Genomic DNA, 14,220 nt, shown 5'->3' with positions numbered 1-14,220 from the left:
ATTTTCTTTTTGAACATCAAGACACCCAGAAAATAACTAAACCCGTCGTATTTCCTATTTGAATGTTCTGCTTACTCATAAAACACAAGCTGTCTGCTTATCAGCAAGCTGCTCCCAGGAAAAAAGCAGTATGTAGCTGTGTTGCAATACATAACGTGTGTTAATACTTGACGAGTGTTAATAAGTTCAACTTTTGCGCTGCTCAACCTTAACATAAAATAATCCTAACATAGAATAAGATCTAACATAGTCACAGAATGTCATACAGAGAGGTTTCCCCCATGATTAGTGAAGTGTCAGTTGTTTTTTATTTTGTCAAATTCTTTATAATCAACACATACTTTTAGTTATTTTCATCTTTTACACAATATTGCACAATGTCCAAAGAACAGAAGATTGCCTTTAAAGCAGTACTTTGTATGACAGTTTCATTTTAGAATACTGTTTTGAAATTCAATCTGGTCAACCGCTTGGGAAACCAATGTTTCTTTTTTTCTCTATCTCTCTGGATTTGGTATGAAATGTTCAAAAGAAACCAGCACTATGAATGTTTCATTATGGCAAAACTGCATATCATTGCTGAGTCAATGCTTCAGAATGGAGACGTACTAAGAGGTAAAAGGCTCCGTTACTCATGTATGAGCAGAGGTGTTTATCAGCACCAGACAGGAAAACATTTAAATGTGAGGGTACATTTAACCAAACCCTGTGATTATACACTTAAGGCTAAAATATAACGCTTTCCCATCCAGCACAGGCAAGTTCTCCCCCCCATCATTACAATGTGGCACACGTCTGCTTCATTCCTTGTCCAACCTGCATATCATCGCCTGTATTCTATGTTTGCAATCAGGTGCAACAACTTTCCGCTGAGATACATGCTCTTTATAACGTACTTTCTGTTAAGCGAAAACATCTCAGATTACATTCTGTATACGTTCATTGTTGAGTTTGTTTACTCTTGTTTCTATATGTCCGAAGATCTAGTGGTGGACGCAGGCTGTCTGAGGGGCAGGGGTGGAAAAAATAAAAGGGGCACCTGGTGCATGCAGTGGGGCACCAACACACAGAATGTTTTGTAGCATGTAGAGCAGTATTTATAGTACTGCATCATGTTTTCCTAACGTGAGGGGCAGCCTAGAGCACATTTAATAACTTTTTCCCAAATGGAGAGACACCTTATGCCATTTTTCCACTTGATCCGTTTTGGCCGTGGTGACCGGTCCTACTTTTTCAATTGCAGATTGGTAACACCTCATGGCTGGTCGGTATAGAAGGAAACTGCCGTGACCTGATGCAACACACACACAGAACGTCAAAGGTGTGTTGTTTTCGATTCTCGGCATGTGGCTGAAGAAGACAAATTAGTTTGGAAAGAAGCTTGAGGCAGCAAAAAAACAAACAGTCAATCTAACAGTCAATTTTGTAACGGAAAACCAAAAAAGACTAGTAGAGTTGAGGCGAGGAGAGTAGGTAACATGCGGTGGAAAAACGCCAATGGAGGATGGCAAACGAATGAATGGAATTCATTAAGTTTTCAATAGTAACCACAAAGTTATGCAAAGAGTCCCCAATCTATTGCTCAGCAACGTCTCTTTGATAGTCTCACATATGACACCCAGATGCCTGTTTTAGTTGCACATGTTGGATGAATAAAGAAACAAGATAACTAGTTTGCTGCAATGTGAAACTGCCATCTACCTTAAATATTGACCACAGATATTCTTTTCCCCAGAGTTTACCACCCTGACCCTAAGTTACAGTAGATAAGGAAAGAATCCAAACTTCCATTGATTTCACCATCTGGTGCTCCCTATTCAACCAGTTCCGGTTCCCCTAATCCCATTCCACTCCAGCTCAATACCCTTTGGAGAAACAGAGAGAGCACAGTGTCAAAGCACTGTATGACTTATGCACTGCCAGGCTTGTTTGCTGTCAGACAGAGCCCAGGCTGATTATTCATACCCCTTAGGTCTGTTGAAGGGGACCAGGCATTGCGGTTGAAAGTAGGGACGAATGTAAGGAAGTGGTTTAGGTTATTGAGGTTTAGCTTTTTTTTCCCTGTGTGTGGTGTATTTCATGGAAAAAAAACATCACTCAGCCATAGGGGCGAAAGCCTTTGGCACTGGTTTTGACTCGAAAAACAAAATTCCTGACCTTTCTGCACTCGTAAGACAAGGGTTTGATTTCCAGTCAGCACCGCAACAAGATCAACAAACCTTTGAGGTTTCAGAACGCAGCAGTTTCCCACTATTTGGGACATTACGGCGGCGTTACTGGAGTCTGGAAGTTGCAACACAACAATTGGTATAGCAGCGTTTCACAAAAGAAGTTGTGAATTTCAAAATGATATGAGCTCAGAGTGTTTTGAACTCCTCGGTGATGGAAAATACAGTGTATTACAGTGACGTTGGAAGCAGGAGTATGTTATTTGTACCGCACTGTCCCACACGTAGACACAAACAGATATGCATGCATTTCGGTTGTGCCTTTCAGGTTGGTTCCCCACCCTCACATCTGCTGTAGTGAATAATAAAGCCCCGAACTCCACCTGCATGTATCAATCTCTACTAAAACTGAGTTCCCTTTAAACCTCCACTAGTTGTTTTACACACCCAAATTGGTATTTGTGCGGTACACACATAATTGCACGTTGGGTGTGTAAATCAAGAACTCTGGCAAGCCCTTGGCTCTGAAGGCTTCCCTCAAACTATAGCCTTGGGATAGCTATTAATATCCCCTACAGACACCAGCAAAATGCTCTGCCTTTGAGTTCTGTTACGAGACAGCAGAAAATTCAAAAAACAGATTTAAGCGCAGAAATGAAAAATGGAGGATGTCTTGCACAAGAGGGTCCAAATTAAACAAAGTAGTCATACTGTCTAGACTTTAGCTAAAACAGTAATGTCATGTAGTGTTGCAAATGGAGCTGAACAGTTCTGATTTAAAGCGAGTAATGAAGAAAGTAACTGGGTCAGCTTATTTTAAACTGTTTCCTGTTGTTAGAATGTATTTTGATCCTGGTGTAAAATATCTCTCAGTGGGGACGAATATTCACGTGTTGAATGTTTGTATATCCCCCCAAAGACATGCCATGATAAAAAAGAAATGAGTCCTCCCACACACTCAAATAAGGGTGCTGCTCTGAGCTCGTGCAGAGTATGTACCCAGACACATGTAGGGTCTCTCTCTTACTCTCTCTCTCTTTTCTTCCTTCCTCCCCCTCACATCTGGACTATTGGCAGGACATAGTTCCTGTGTGGTGTGTGTACATCAGCAGGGAAATTCAGCTTTGTAGGGTTGGGCAGGTTCTGGCAGTTCACACTGTGTGAATTTGATCAGATTGGCATACTAAGGCTCAGTGTGTTTCACTGTGTGAACTGTTGTGGTGTAGATCACCAAACCCGCTTAGATGCTCCTCAGTCTGATTGTTTCAATTGTATATTAAGACATGTATTTACTCATGGGTATATCAAAAGAAATCATTTATTGATATAAAGAACAGCCTTTAGTCATTTTTACCAACTAACTCTTTGTTTTTGGAAAAGAAAATACAGATATGGGTACCTTGATGTCAAAGTATGAGTTTTAAGCCAAATCTTTTGGCACATATTATCTATATAATTAATTTACAGTTTACCATACAAAAAGTGCTTCTCAACAGCTGTTTAGTCCCTGTTGATAAAGTTTGCTCATGGAAATGCAAGTGCAATGACGTCAATTGACGCAAAAAAGATTTGCACTTTGGTGTTCTTGTCTCAACATCAGTGTGTTTGCATTTGAAATGTGAAACATTGATTACTGGTATGGAAGGAAACAGCCCATGCATCATGTTTTCAATTTTCCACTTACAACACTAATAGAAAGAAAAAAAACACTACAACCATGTCATACAGATTTAAAAATGTGTGGGTGGTGTTGCAGAACAACCAAGAGGAAAGAGGAACCATGTGGGAGGAAATAGGATCATGAAGTCAGTAGATGAAACATGTCTTCCCCGGTGAAAGGTAGGGTTGTACTCTAGGGACACTAGACTGATTTTCAGTCTCTCCAACCAACACTCCCGCATGCCCATGCCTTTATCTTGCTATATAAACAACAACAACACTTTTAGTGATTCTGGGAGTTTTTCAGTTCCTTCCAATCCTCTTGTTTGCCCTTTTATTTGTTCAAAACACATAGTTCAATTTTTGGTGACTCTGAAAACTTGACTCGGATAAATCCAAAGTACAGAAGCAGCAGGAATGTTCCAGGCAGGTTTTAAAAGATGAAATTGCTTAGATTGACTACTTAGATTTGCTTCAGGGTGGGCACATGAATTCCCTTTTGTTTTAAAGTTGTAATCAGGTCTGCGGTTGTTTGCCAGTCCCATGCCTACACTTATGCACCTTAACTTTAAGTGTCAGATGTTTCAAGAATGCACGGTAAGAGTAACCAAAAATATCCCATCCAATCCCAAGAAGTTCCACTTTTAACTTTTTGCAGCATTTTTATTTCAAAGTATCACTAAATAACTAAGCTGCAAAACACTGTTTTTGTTTTTTTGCTGTTTGAGCAATGCCAGTATTTCTTCTGCTCACTTCATTTACGACGGTTAAAATGTGTTCCCAAATTTCAAAAGAGATCGGAATTCAAAAGCAAAATAGGAAGCTGACGAGAAAATACTGTAGGCCTTAAGGCAAATGAGTAATTTACAACAATCAAAACTGGCCAGTGCATGAATAAAGACATTTGTACCATAACTTGTCGCAGAAAAATTCACCAGAATGCAGCTAATAAAGTGTTTGATATGCTCAAAATTTCAATTTTACTCAAAAATGGAGATCTCAACACACACTAGATATGTTGAACACAAAGTGATGCCCTTGGACCTAGATCATTTAGACCTGCGACATTGTCCCAGTACTGAACAAAATTCCAATAATGTGTTACAAAAAGATGAATTCTCACTCCAGATCTGTTTTGTTTACAGATTTGAATCTACTGAGGCACTGCCGTTTTTGTCCCCAACTTCAAGTGGACAGTGGCACAGAGGGAGTAGCCTGCTATTTTATAAAACTTCACAGCAACCCTAAATTATGGACAGAGGCTGCTGTGACTTTCTTATAAGTGCAGGGTGAGAGGGGAGATTGGAATATGTAACCTGCATGTTCAAATGTCGATTCACACAGTCAACACAGAGCTCACCCTCAAGCTAACATGAGGTCAACCCACCAAGAGAAAAACACATTATGCAGCGGGATCACTGGTGCACATGAGAAGTCATCCCTGCACTCTTTCTCAGGTAGTCATCTCAACAACCCACAATTTATGTATTTAGTTGTTTGGCTACTTGGTGTTTTCACTTGTGGAGTTTCCCAAAGGATAAATCCTCTATAGTTTGTCATCTGAAGAAGGCATGTCTTGGCAGGATTTTGCGTCAGACTTCAGATTAGCACACTTGCACATATGAGTCCGCAGCATGTGTCACTATAAAGGGAATGTCTGTATATTATATACACCTACACTGCATCTTCCAACAGTATGCGTTAATGAAACCCGTTTGTCGATGAAGACAAATTGTGAATATTTTTTTTGTTTGAGAAAATGTAAAAAAAATATGTGCAGTTGAACTGCACTGCATAAACAGACAAAGAATAAAGTTGTCCTGCAAGAAGTTGAATTGTTTTCAAAGAAGGGGGTCCGTGCTGCCTCGGGTCCCTCCTCCTTGTGAGCGATGACGTCACATATTTAAGGAGTCAGGGATCAGAATTCCACGATTTCAACAGACTGGTCTGGGTTGTCAGGTGTGAGTCTTGCAGCGGACACCTCCTCATCGAACTGGCGCTTAGAGGAAGGTAATGTACCTTTGTTACCTTCTGACTGACAGACAATAGCGGCAACTGATGTGGGCAATGCTAGTCCTGTTCTGGCAAACAGCTTAGTCTGTAATCTGAAACATAATATAAAAATAGAGAGTCGCTGTCGAGATAGAGAGTCGCTGCTCTTTGAAGTCGACAAAGTTCTTTGTAAGCAATTAACAGCACAAATATGAATATGATGAATTCATTTGCAAAAACAGATAAGGCTAAAAGCCATTTAAGAGATATCTTATCAAAATAACTCAACATCAGTTTGACTGATATTCCCTGGCTTGCACAAAAAAATGACTTAGAAAAATAAATTAAACAAATATAGCCGATCCTTTTTTGCATGCAAATAAACCCTTCATATATATATCCAGATAAAGATTTATACAGCCTATATATACTGTATATATGTATTGGCTGTATATCTAGTGCGCTTGGTTTTTTAAACAGTGGTTTATTTGCTGTGTAGACTATTTCATATGTGCATAGTGCACTAATGTGAATTTAATTAAGTGGGAAAGTTGGTGCGCTGTTTGCATAGGCTACTGCCTGTTGTGCAAGACTTTTCAGTCTTTTTTAAGCCTTATTATGAAGCCTTTATCCTGTATTTAACGATAGGGAAATCACAGTTTCTATATGTCTATTATGGCTCAACAGATGGTTCTATAATCAAGTCCAAATAGTAGTTGGGACTGTTACCCCACAATTCAAGTCATATCTTAAAACACCATCTTCTAGGCTTTGTTGCTGAACAGACATAAGTGAATGTACAACTTGTCATTTTCAGGAGTGAACTGAGTATCATAACTTTTAATGAAAATTATTTGGGAAATTATTAATCTCATGCATTATTAGGTAATGTTATTGGCCTCTAGGTAAAACATATGTATTTTTTTTTTTACTGCAGGTCTGAAGACAATGATGGAGTTAATGGCCGCTACCCCTTTCTATCACATCAATGCAACAGATGCCACTGGCAGAAATGGCTCTTTGTATGATGACGACGATGAGTATGACTATAAGGATGAACACGCTGAGCTGAGACAGTCTCTCAACATCATGTCTCTCATTGTTTACTGCCTGGCCTTTGTTCTTGGTGTGCTCGGTAATGGAGTGGTTATCTGGGTGACCGGGTTTAAGATGAAGAAAACTGTGAATACAGTTTGGTTCCTCAACCTCGCTGTGGCCGATTTCCTCTTCACAGCATTTCTGCCCCTGAGTGTGACATACACAGCTATGGACTTCCACTGGCCTTTCGGCAAGTTCATGTGCAAACTCAACAGCACTATAAGTTTTCTGAACATGTTTGCCAGTGTCTACATTCTGGTGGTGATCAGTGTGGACAGATGTGTGTCTGTGGTTTGGCCCGTCTGGGCCCAGAACCACCGAAGTGTACGCAAGGCCTCCTTAGTGAGTCTGGGTGTTTGGGTTCTGGCTCTGATTCTCAGCGCTCCATACTTCATCTTCAGGGACACTGGGTCATCATATAACAATGACGACATCATCAACTGCTTCAACAATTTTGCATTTTCTGATGACTATGAAACACCGTCTGTGAATCAACTGCGACAGTTTCGTCATCAGGCCATGACTATCACCCGCTTCCTCCTGGGATTTGTTGTTCCCTTCACTGTCATTGTCTCCTGTTATGCTGTAATAATCCATCGGCTCAGAAGAAACCGTACCCTGGCCAGCCAATCAAGTCGCCCCTTTAAGATCATCGCTGCAGTTATCACCACTTTCTTTCTGTGCTGGGCTCCTTATCACATCATGGCTCTAATTGAGTTGGTAAACCACATGGCTAATCATGCAAGTGAAACATTAGACCATGTTACCACTATCGGAGTCCCTATAGCAACCAGCCTGGCCTTTCTCAACAGTTGCCTGAACCCACTGCTGTATGTGTTCATGGGCCAAGATTTCAAGGATAAAGTCCGCAAATCCATTTTGAATGTTTTAGAGACTGCCTTCCAGGAAGAGGTTTCTCGTTCTTATACCTACACAAACTCAATGGTTACCAGTCGGAGCAAAGAAAAGTCTGTTTCTGATGCCGAGGTATAAGGTCATCCATGACATGAATAAACAAATACTGTAACTGTACATAGTAAATGTAACTGTATATAACAACTATCTTAGCTTTGTTGTTTTTTATTCAAGGAACCTCAAGGCATTCTGTATACATTATCTGAAATTAAAACATTTCACCTGTTACCATTTCATTGATATAGTTTTTTTTAGGATTGGAAACGTGACATACAGCTGTTTAAAGTCTGGTAGAGCAGACATGTGGTGATATTACAAAATAACTTCTAGATCCATTTGTGATGCGTTTTTGGGGATAAAACATATTGTAATCATAAAAAAGGTTTATAAATAATAACTATAATAATATAATAATAAATCAAATGTATGTAGTGCTTCACAAGGGCAAGTGGCTTAATTTATCTTTGAGAAACAATGGTGCCTCTTCACTGCACATTCCTCTGCATTTTGAATCACCTTCATTCTGTATCAAACTAGACCTAGTGGATTGTAATGTGCCATCTTCTTTGACAAGAGAAACCAGTTATAATTTCAAAATAGGTATTACATCAGTTGATGGTTTCATTTGGTTTCATTTGGAAAACGGAAATTTATGTTTTTCATCTGTCACATACACTCAAGATGTTGATTACTTACCTTGCCTGTATGTGATGTCAAAGAAAACAAGCAACAAAACTAGTCCCAGTTGTTTATAGGCCATGATTGTGGAATAATTCAAAAAGCTGGCACATCACATAAAAACCATATAAAAAGGCAAACACAACAGAGACAAAGAACGTAATGCCATTTCTAGTAGGCTGTAAATGTATGTAAATGTTGCATTATGTAATGTATTGAAGGGTAACCATAAAGAATGTACAGTGTGAATGGGATCAAGAAGCACTGCACAAACAGGCTTAAAGTAAGTCAATTTCCCTACTTGCCCCTCACACACAACTAACCCCAGCCACTAATCCTATCGAATGTGTGTATCTAATCACTGACCACAAAGATTTGTGGGTACATACGAAGTAAAAGTGAGGTGGGCAACTACTTCAAGTATTAGTTTGGCTTACCTCATTCGGTCTGTATAGTAATTTTCATTAGGTAAATTACCCTGTAATGTCTATTCCTTATGCCGGCTGCCAGGTGGCAACAACGGAAAGTGATTTAACAAACTTTTGACTGCTCCATGTCTTCTGCATGCTTTGATAAATATAAATGTTTTTTACAATGGTTATTCAGCACTAGTACAGGTTAATGTAAGCCCAATAAATATCCTAATAGTGACTTTGAGATTAGTATGCTTAAAGTAGAAGCTGCATTGTATACTTGGCTTGGTGTAATCTTTGGATCATTGTTTTTGGGGAGGGATATGTCTGATATGTTAGTACATGCATATTGTGCTTTAATCTGAAATGTTTAATGTATCATCCCCCCATTTTTCTACAGATTATATTCATTATCAATTAATCTGCCAGTTTCTGGATTTTCTCTCAATAAAGTACATGTTTTATAAAGGAAATTGCAAAACATTGTCCTTCCAACTTTCCCAGAGTCAAGATATTCAGTATACTGTGAAAAAAGATCAACAAAAAAAACACCAAGAATTAACATTTTAGATGCTAGAACCAGTAAATACTTGACATTTATTCACCAAAAAATCAAGGCAAAAATCAATCAGTTATAAATCGACTAATTGAATGGAAACAAGATTTGGAATGGAACACATATTCTATGTACCGTATGACTTTGATTAATGTGGCATATTGTGATTTAACAACCTCTCTTTTGAACCTCTCTATGAAAGATGTATTGTGATGTAACCAATGATAATTTGATTGCCTTTAAGCCTGAGCGGACACCATACAGGTGATAATAATGTTATTGTGTTTCTTGTTATTACCATTGTTTCCATTATTAGAATATGACATGAACTTGACCTTTTTATTTATAATGTACTCATAATCACAAAATTATTTACCAAACTGACGATATATATATATATATAAACCAAGGGACATGTGTATCTATCTCTGACATACACAACTCATCTGATTTAACACATAACAAACATTTAGCCCACAACAGGATGGGCTTTTTATCGCTTCATTGTTATTATAGACTTGGTCACTAGAGGAAGCTGTTTTCATATCAGGTGCTTCTCAGATAAAGACCAGTAAAATTCAGAGGGGGAAAAAAACCTGCAGCCTTCAACATGCCTTTAATTGTGCGAACAGATTTGCAGTACTTGCAGTATTAAAGGCATTCCAGTCAAGTAGTCAGGAAAGTCATTTTCCACCTTTATTTGATAGGACAGCTAGGTTAGAAAGCGGAGAGAGAAGGGGAAGATATGCAGGAAATCGTCACAAGTTGGATTCAATCCCTGGACCTCTGCTTAGAAGGAGGGAGGCCAACTTTTCAGCACTACTTAAAAGACAGTAGGTTCAAGGTAGTGCCACCCACACAACCTTGAATGAGATGGTCTTTCAGCCCACCATGATGTGTTTGAGTGTTGCTGGAGTATGGTTGCAGAGAGGGCATTTTGGAGTCTTCTCCATGTCACTGGTTAAAGTTTGTGGATCACTCCTCCCTTGCTGCACTTGGCCCACAATGTCCCTGTACTGGAGTTCTGCCGTTGCCTGCTTGGTTGCCTCCGATGGAGTCCATTTTCTTCCAGTGGTTAGCCTTTGGGGCGGCTTGGGCTATGAATGTCTCTCTGGAATCCATTAGCATCATCTCCAGTCTGACTTTGGCACACTTGTACTCCTCTGAGAGAAATAAGTAGCTCTAAAACTGAGCTGATCAGTCTCTCTAGCTTTTCCACATTTAAGAGTGATTCATAGATTGTAAGTGGCCAATTTGACATGGAAGGAGTCGGAACTGCATGCACCAGAGCTTCAACTTGCCAGGAAGTGTGGTTTGGTCGATGTTCTCAAGTCCACTTACTACAGTAGTAGTACTGGTAGTAGTAGTAGTAGTAGTAGTAGTAGTAGTAATAGTAATAGTAATAGTAATGGTAAAATGGTGGCAGTACTGTTTGTTTAAACATGGTGTGCTTGCTCAAACTTCCATGAGCAAGTACTTCTCAGTAATAAGTACATGCCAACCGCAGTGGGTGCAAGGTGTCTTTCAAAATTTCACAGGAAATCTAAGTAATAGTAAACAACAGGGTGCAGTGAGGAAATAACTACAGATAACATTCATTAGTGCAATTGTCTTAAATTGATTAAAATGATATGTCAAAAAAAGATATAAAGACATATAAGACAAAAGTGCAGTTCCAAAGTGGGAGTGGGATGCAGTTCTTTACTGTATCTACATTAAGCAGCTCATCTATCAATTAATTTATTTATCTTTCATTGTTATTATTATTAGTATTGTTATTATTATTATTATTATTATTATTATTATTATTTTACATGGATGCATAGATTAAATGGAAGTGTAAATAAAAGATGCAATAGACTTCAGGAGAAGAGGATTCCTGTGGCTGCGTGCTGCCTGTGGTTCCTCCTCCATGGGGGCAGTGACTTTCCATTCCTATGCACAGATCAGATTATATATTAGTTTGTCAATTTGTTTACTTCTGCTACGGATTTAATTTTAACCGACTGGAGAGCTTTGAGAAAGGTACGTTGTTACTCATATAAGTTTATATTTGTGCGTGGATTAATCCAACAAGGTTGTTAATGAGAAGCATAACAATACAACTGTCTGTTTTTGATATAGAGACATATTATCCTGGATTTGAAAAATAAAATAAAAATGTGTTAAATAGTAAGTTAAGTTGCTTTTCTGGGTCAAAATGGTTTTTAAAAAGAAATAATATGAGGTTACCGTCAAACTGATAACTTAACTATATGGGAAATTTAGTCCCATTCAGCAATGCAATGTTAACTGTTTGGTAGAATAATGTACAAACAAAATAGCAGAGACATGACAGAACCTGAGGGCAGAATGGTAAATTGGAGGCAATTGTACAAAGGTGTATGTCGATATCTGACATCCCCATAGTGCATCTCAGAGGGAGGCTGCTGCAAGACAAACGTCAGTTGCAGTTTGTCAACAAAGGTTTCTACATACTATTTAAATAGACATTTCCCATCAAGCCAGATGACAAGGTATTTGTAGCCTGTGACCTGGTCCATTTCATTTCCATTCCAGTCCATTTTCCTCTAATTTGTCAATTGGCACAACAACAACTCATATTCCACTCCCTACAATAGGTTGTAAATTACATTGAGTCATGGAGCAATCATGTAATGTTTGCATCCAATGACGAGTTTGATTTAAAAAACAAATTGCTTAATTTCTATGAGAGTACTGATTTGCTTTCAGAAAGGCTGAGCACATATATTGGTCTAAACTTTCATTTTATTGGAATCCAGCTCATTTGGTTGCATATCAATTAATGTATGAATTAAATAAGTGTGTCTAGTAAGTGTGAACTCATCACATCACATGATCAAGTCATAGTAACTTGATTATTTGTAAATGGTGAATAACATGAATTCATCCTGCATTAATTCATAAAGTAAATAAATTATCACAAGATATGCAAGTATATGATTTTTACTCTTATTAGAAACTGTTACCAAAAAAGAAAAAAAATCGTATTGTTTTTTCACGTTGCCATTGCAGGTCTGAAGACAGTGGTGGAGATGACCGCTACCCCTTCCTATCACATCAATAAAACAGATGTATTTGGACGTAATGGCTCCATGGATATCAACAAGCATGCTGAGCTGAGAAAGTCTCTCAACACCATGTCTCTCATTATTTGCTGCCTGGCCTTTGTTTTTGGTGTGCTCGGTAATGGAGTTGTTATCTGGTTGACCGGGTTCAAGATGAAGAAAACTGTTAACAAAGTTTGGTTCCTCAACTTTGCTGTGGCCAACTTCATCTTCACAGCATCCATGCCTTTCAGAGTGACATACGTGGTTTTGAATTCCCACTGGCCTTTTGGCAAGTTCATTTGCAAACTGAACAGCACGTTAGGCTTTGTGAACATGTTTGCCAGTGTCTACATTCTGGTGGTGATCAGTGTGGACAGATGTGTGTCTGTGGTTTGGCCCGTCTGGACCCGGAACCATCGAAGTGTACCAAAGGCGTCCTTAGTGAGTCTGGGTGTTTGGGTTCTGGCTCTGATTCTCAGCGCTCCATACTTCATCTTCAGGGACACTAGTACATCACGTATCAACAAAGACATCATCCACTGCCGCAACAACTTCTATTTTTCTGATGACTATGAAACACAGTCTGTAAATCAGCTGCCACAGTTTCGTCATCAGGCCATGACTATCACCCGCTTCCTCCTGGGATTTATTGTTCCCTTCACTGTCATTGTCTCCTGTTATGCTGTAATAATCCATCGTATCAGAAGAAACCGTACACAGTACACACCGTACACCGTAACACAGTTGCCTGAACCCACTGCTGTATGTGTTCATTGGCCAAGATTTTAAGGATAAAGTCCGCAAATCCATTCTGAATGTTTTGGAGGCCGCCTTCCAAGAAGAGGTTACTGGCTCTCACACTGACACAAAGCCAGTGGATACCAGTCGGAGCGCTGGGAAGTTAGTTAGTACTGCAGTTTGAGGCTGTCCATGACAAGAAGAAACAAATCCTGAAACTGTGCAACTATTTGGTAGCACAGTGGCTCAGCGGTCAACACTGTTGCCTCACAGCAAGTAGGCACTGCTGAGTGCATGGATTGATTCTCCAGTTTCATCCCAACATAAAAACATGCTTGCTACAGTAGGTAACGCCTGCCATTGCCCTTGATATACAGGCATGGAGACAGGCACTGGACTATGGCTGTCCCCTGCTCGTTACTAAGCGTGATTTATACTTCTACGTAAAATCTACGCCGTGGCCACGTATGTGACACTTTCTCTCACTGTGACTCTAGAGTCGGTTTCGCTCCGAAGCTTATTGCTGTCACTCGCTCACTCTCTGTACCACACGCAGAGATGAACGCACACACCAGCGTATAAACTTCAGGACACTTACATAGGCTACCGCAAAAGCTCTGCGTGGACCTTCTGCAGGAAACATTTCTTGTATGTGTCAATGTACTTGGCAAATACAGGAAATTGTATTTTATAATTTTGACATAAATGTACATTTTACTTTTTTATTTAACTTTTTCTTTTTTTGTCCTTATGTGTTGACCCTCGGGGCAAGCTGCAAGCTAAAAATTAACTCAGATTGAAGAATTCCAACCTGATGTAGTTTGATTTCTGGGAGTTTTACTGTATGGTTGGTGAACAGATTGGGAATTAAAGTGTACCACCTTTAAACTACACTTCAACCTGATAGAACAAACTGATGGTGATATTGTACA

The 14,220-nt window shown here is 39.2% G+C and overlaps 1 protein-coding gene and 1 pseudogene across 1 annotated transcript; both read left to right on the top strand.

The window, feature by feature from the left end:
* Positions 1-5,758: 5,758 nt before the first annotated feature.
* LOC117946918 (chemokine-like receptor 1) lies at positions 5,759-9,391 on the top strand. The gene is made up of 2 exons (XM_034875428.1): positions 5,759-5,837; positions 6,757-9,391. The coding sequence occupies exon 2, from the start codon at positions 6,768-6,770 to the stop codon at positions 7,908-7,910; it is 1,143 nt and encodes a 380-aa protein (XP_034731319.1). The 5' UTR covers positions 5,759-5,837; positions 6,757-6,767; the 3' UTR covers positions 7,911-9,391.
* Positions 9,392-11,364: 1,973 nt separating this feature from the next.
* Positions 11,365-13,575, top strand: LOC117946924 (annotated as a pseudogene).
* Positions 13,576-14,220: the final 645 nt, after the last annotated feature.

The sequence above is a fragment of the Etheostoma cragini genome, chromosome 6 (assembly GCF_013103735.1).
Source record: "Etheostoma cragini isolate CJK2018 chromosome 6, CSU_Ecrag_1.0, whole genome shotgun sequence".
Taxonomy (NCBI): Eukaryota; Metazoa; Chordata; class Actinopteri; order Perciformes; family Percidae; genus Etheostoma; species Etheostoma cragini.
Note: the sequence above shows the minus strand (reverse complement) of the source record. Positions and strands in the feature narration are given on the sequence as shown.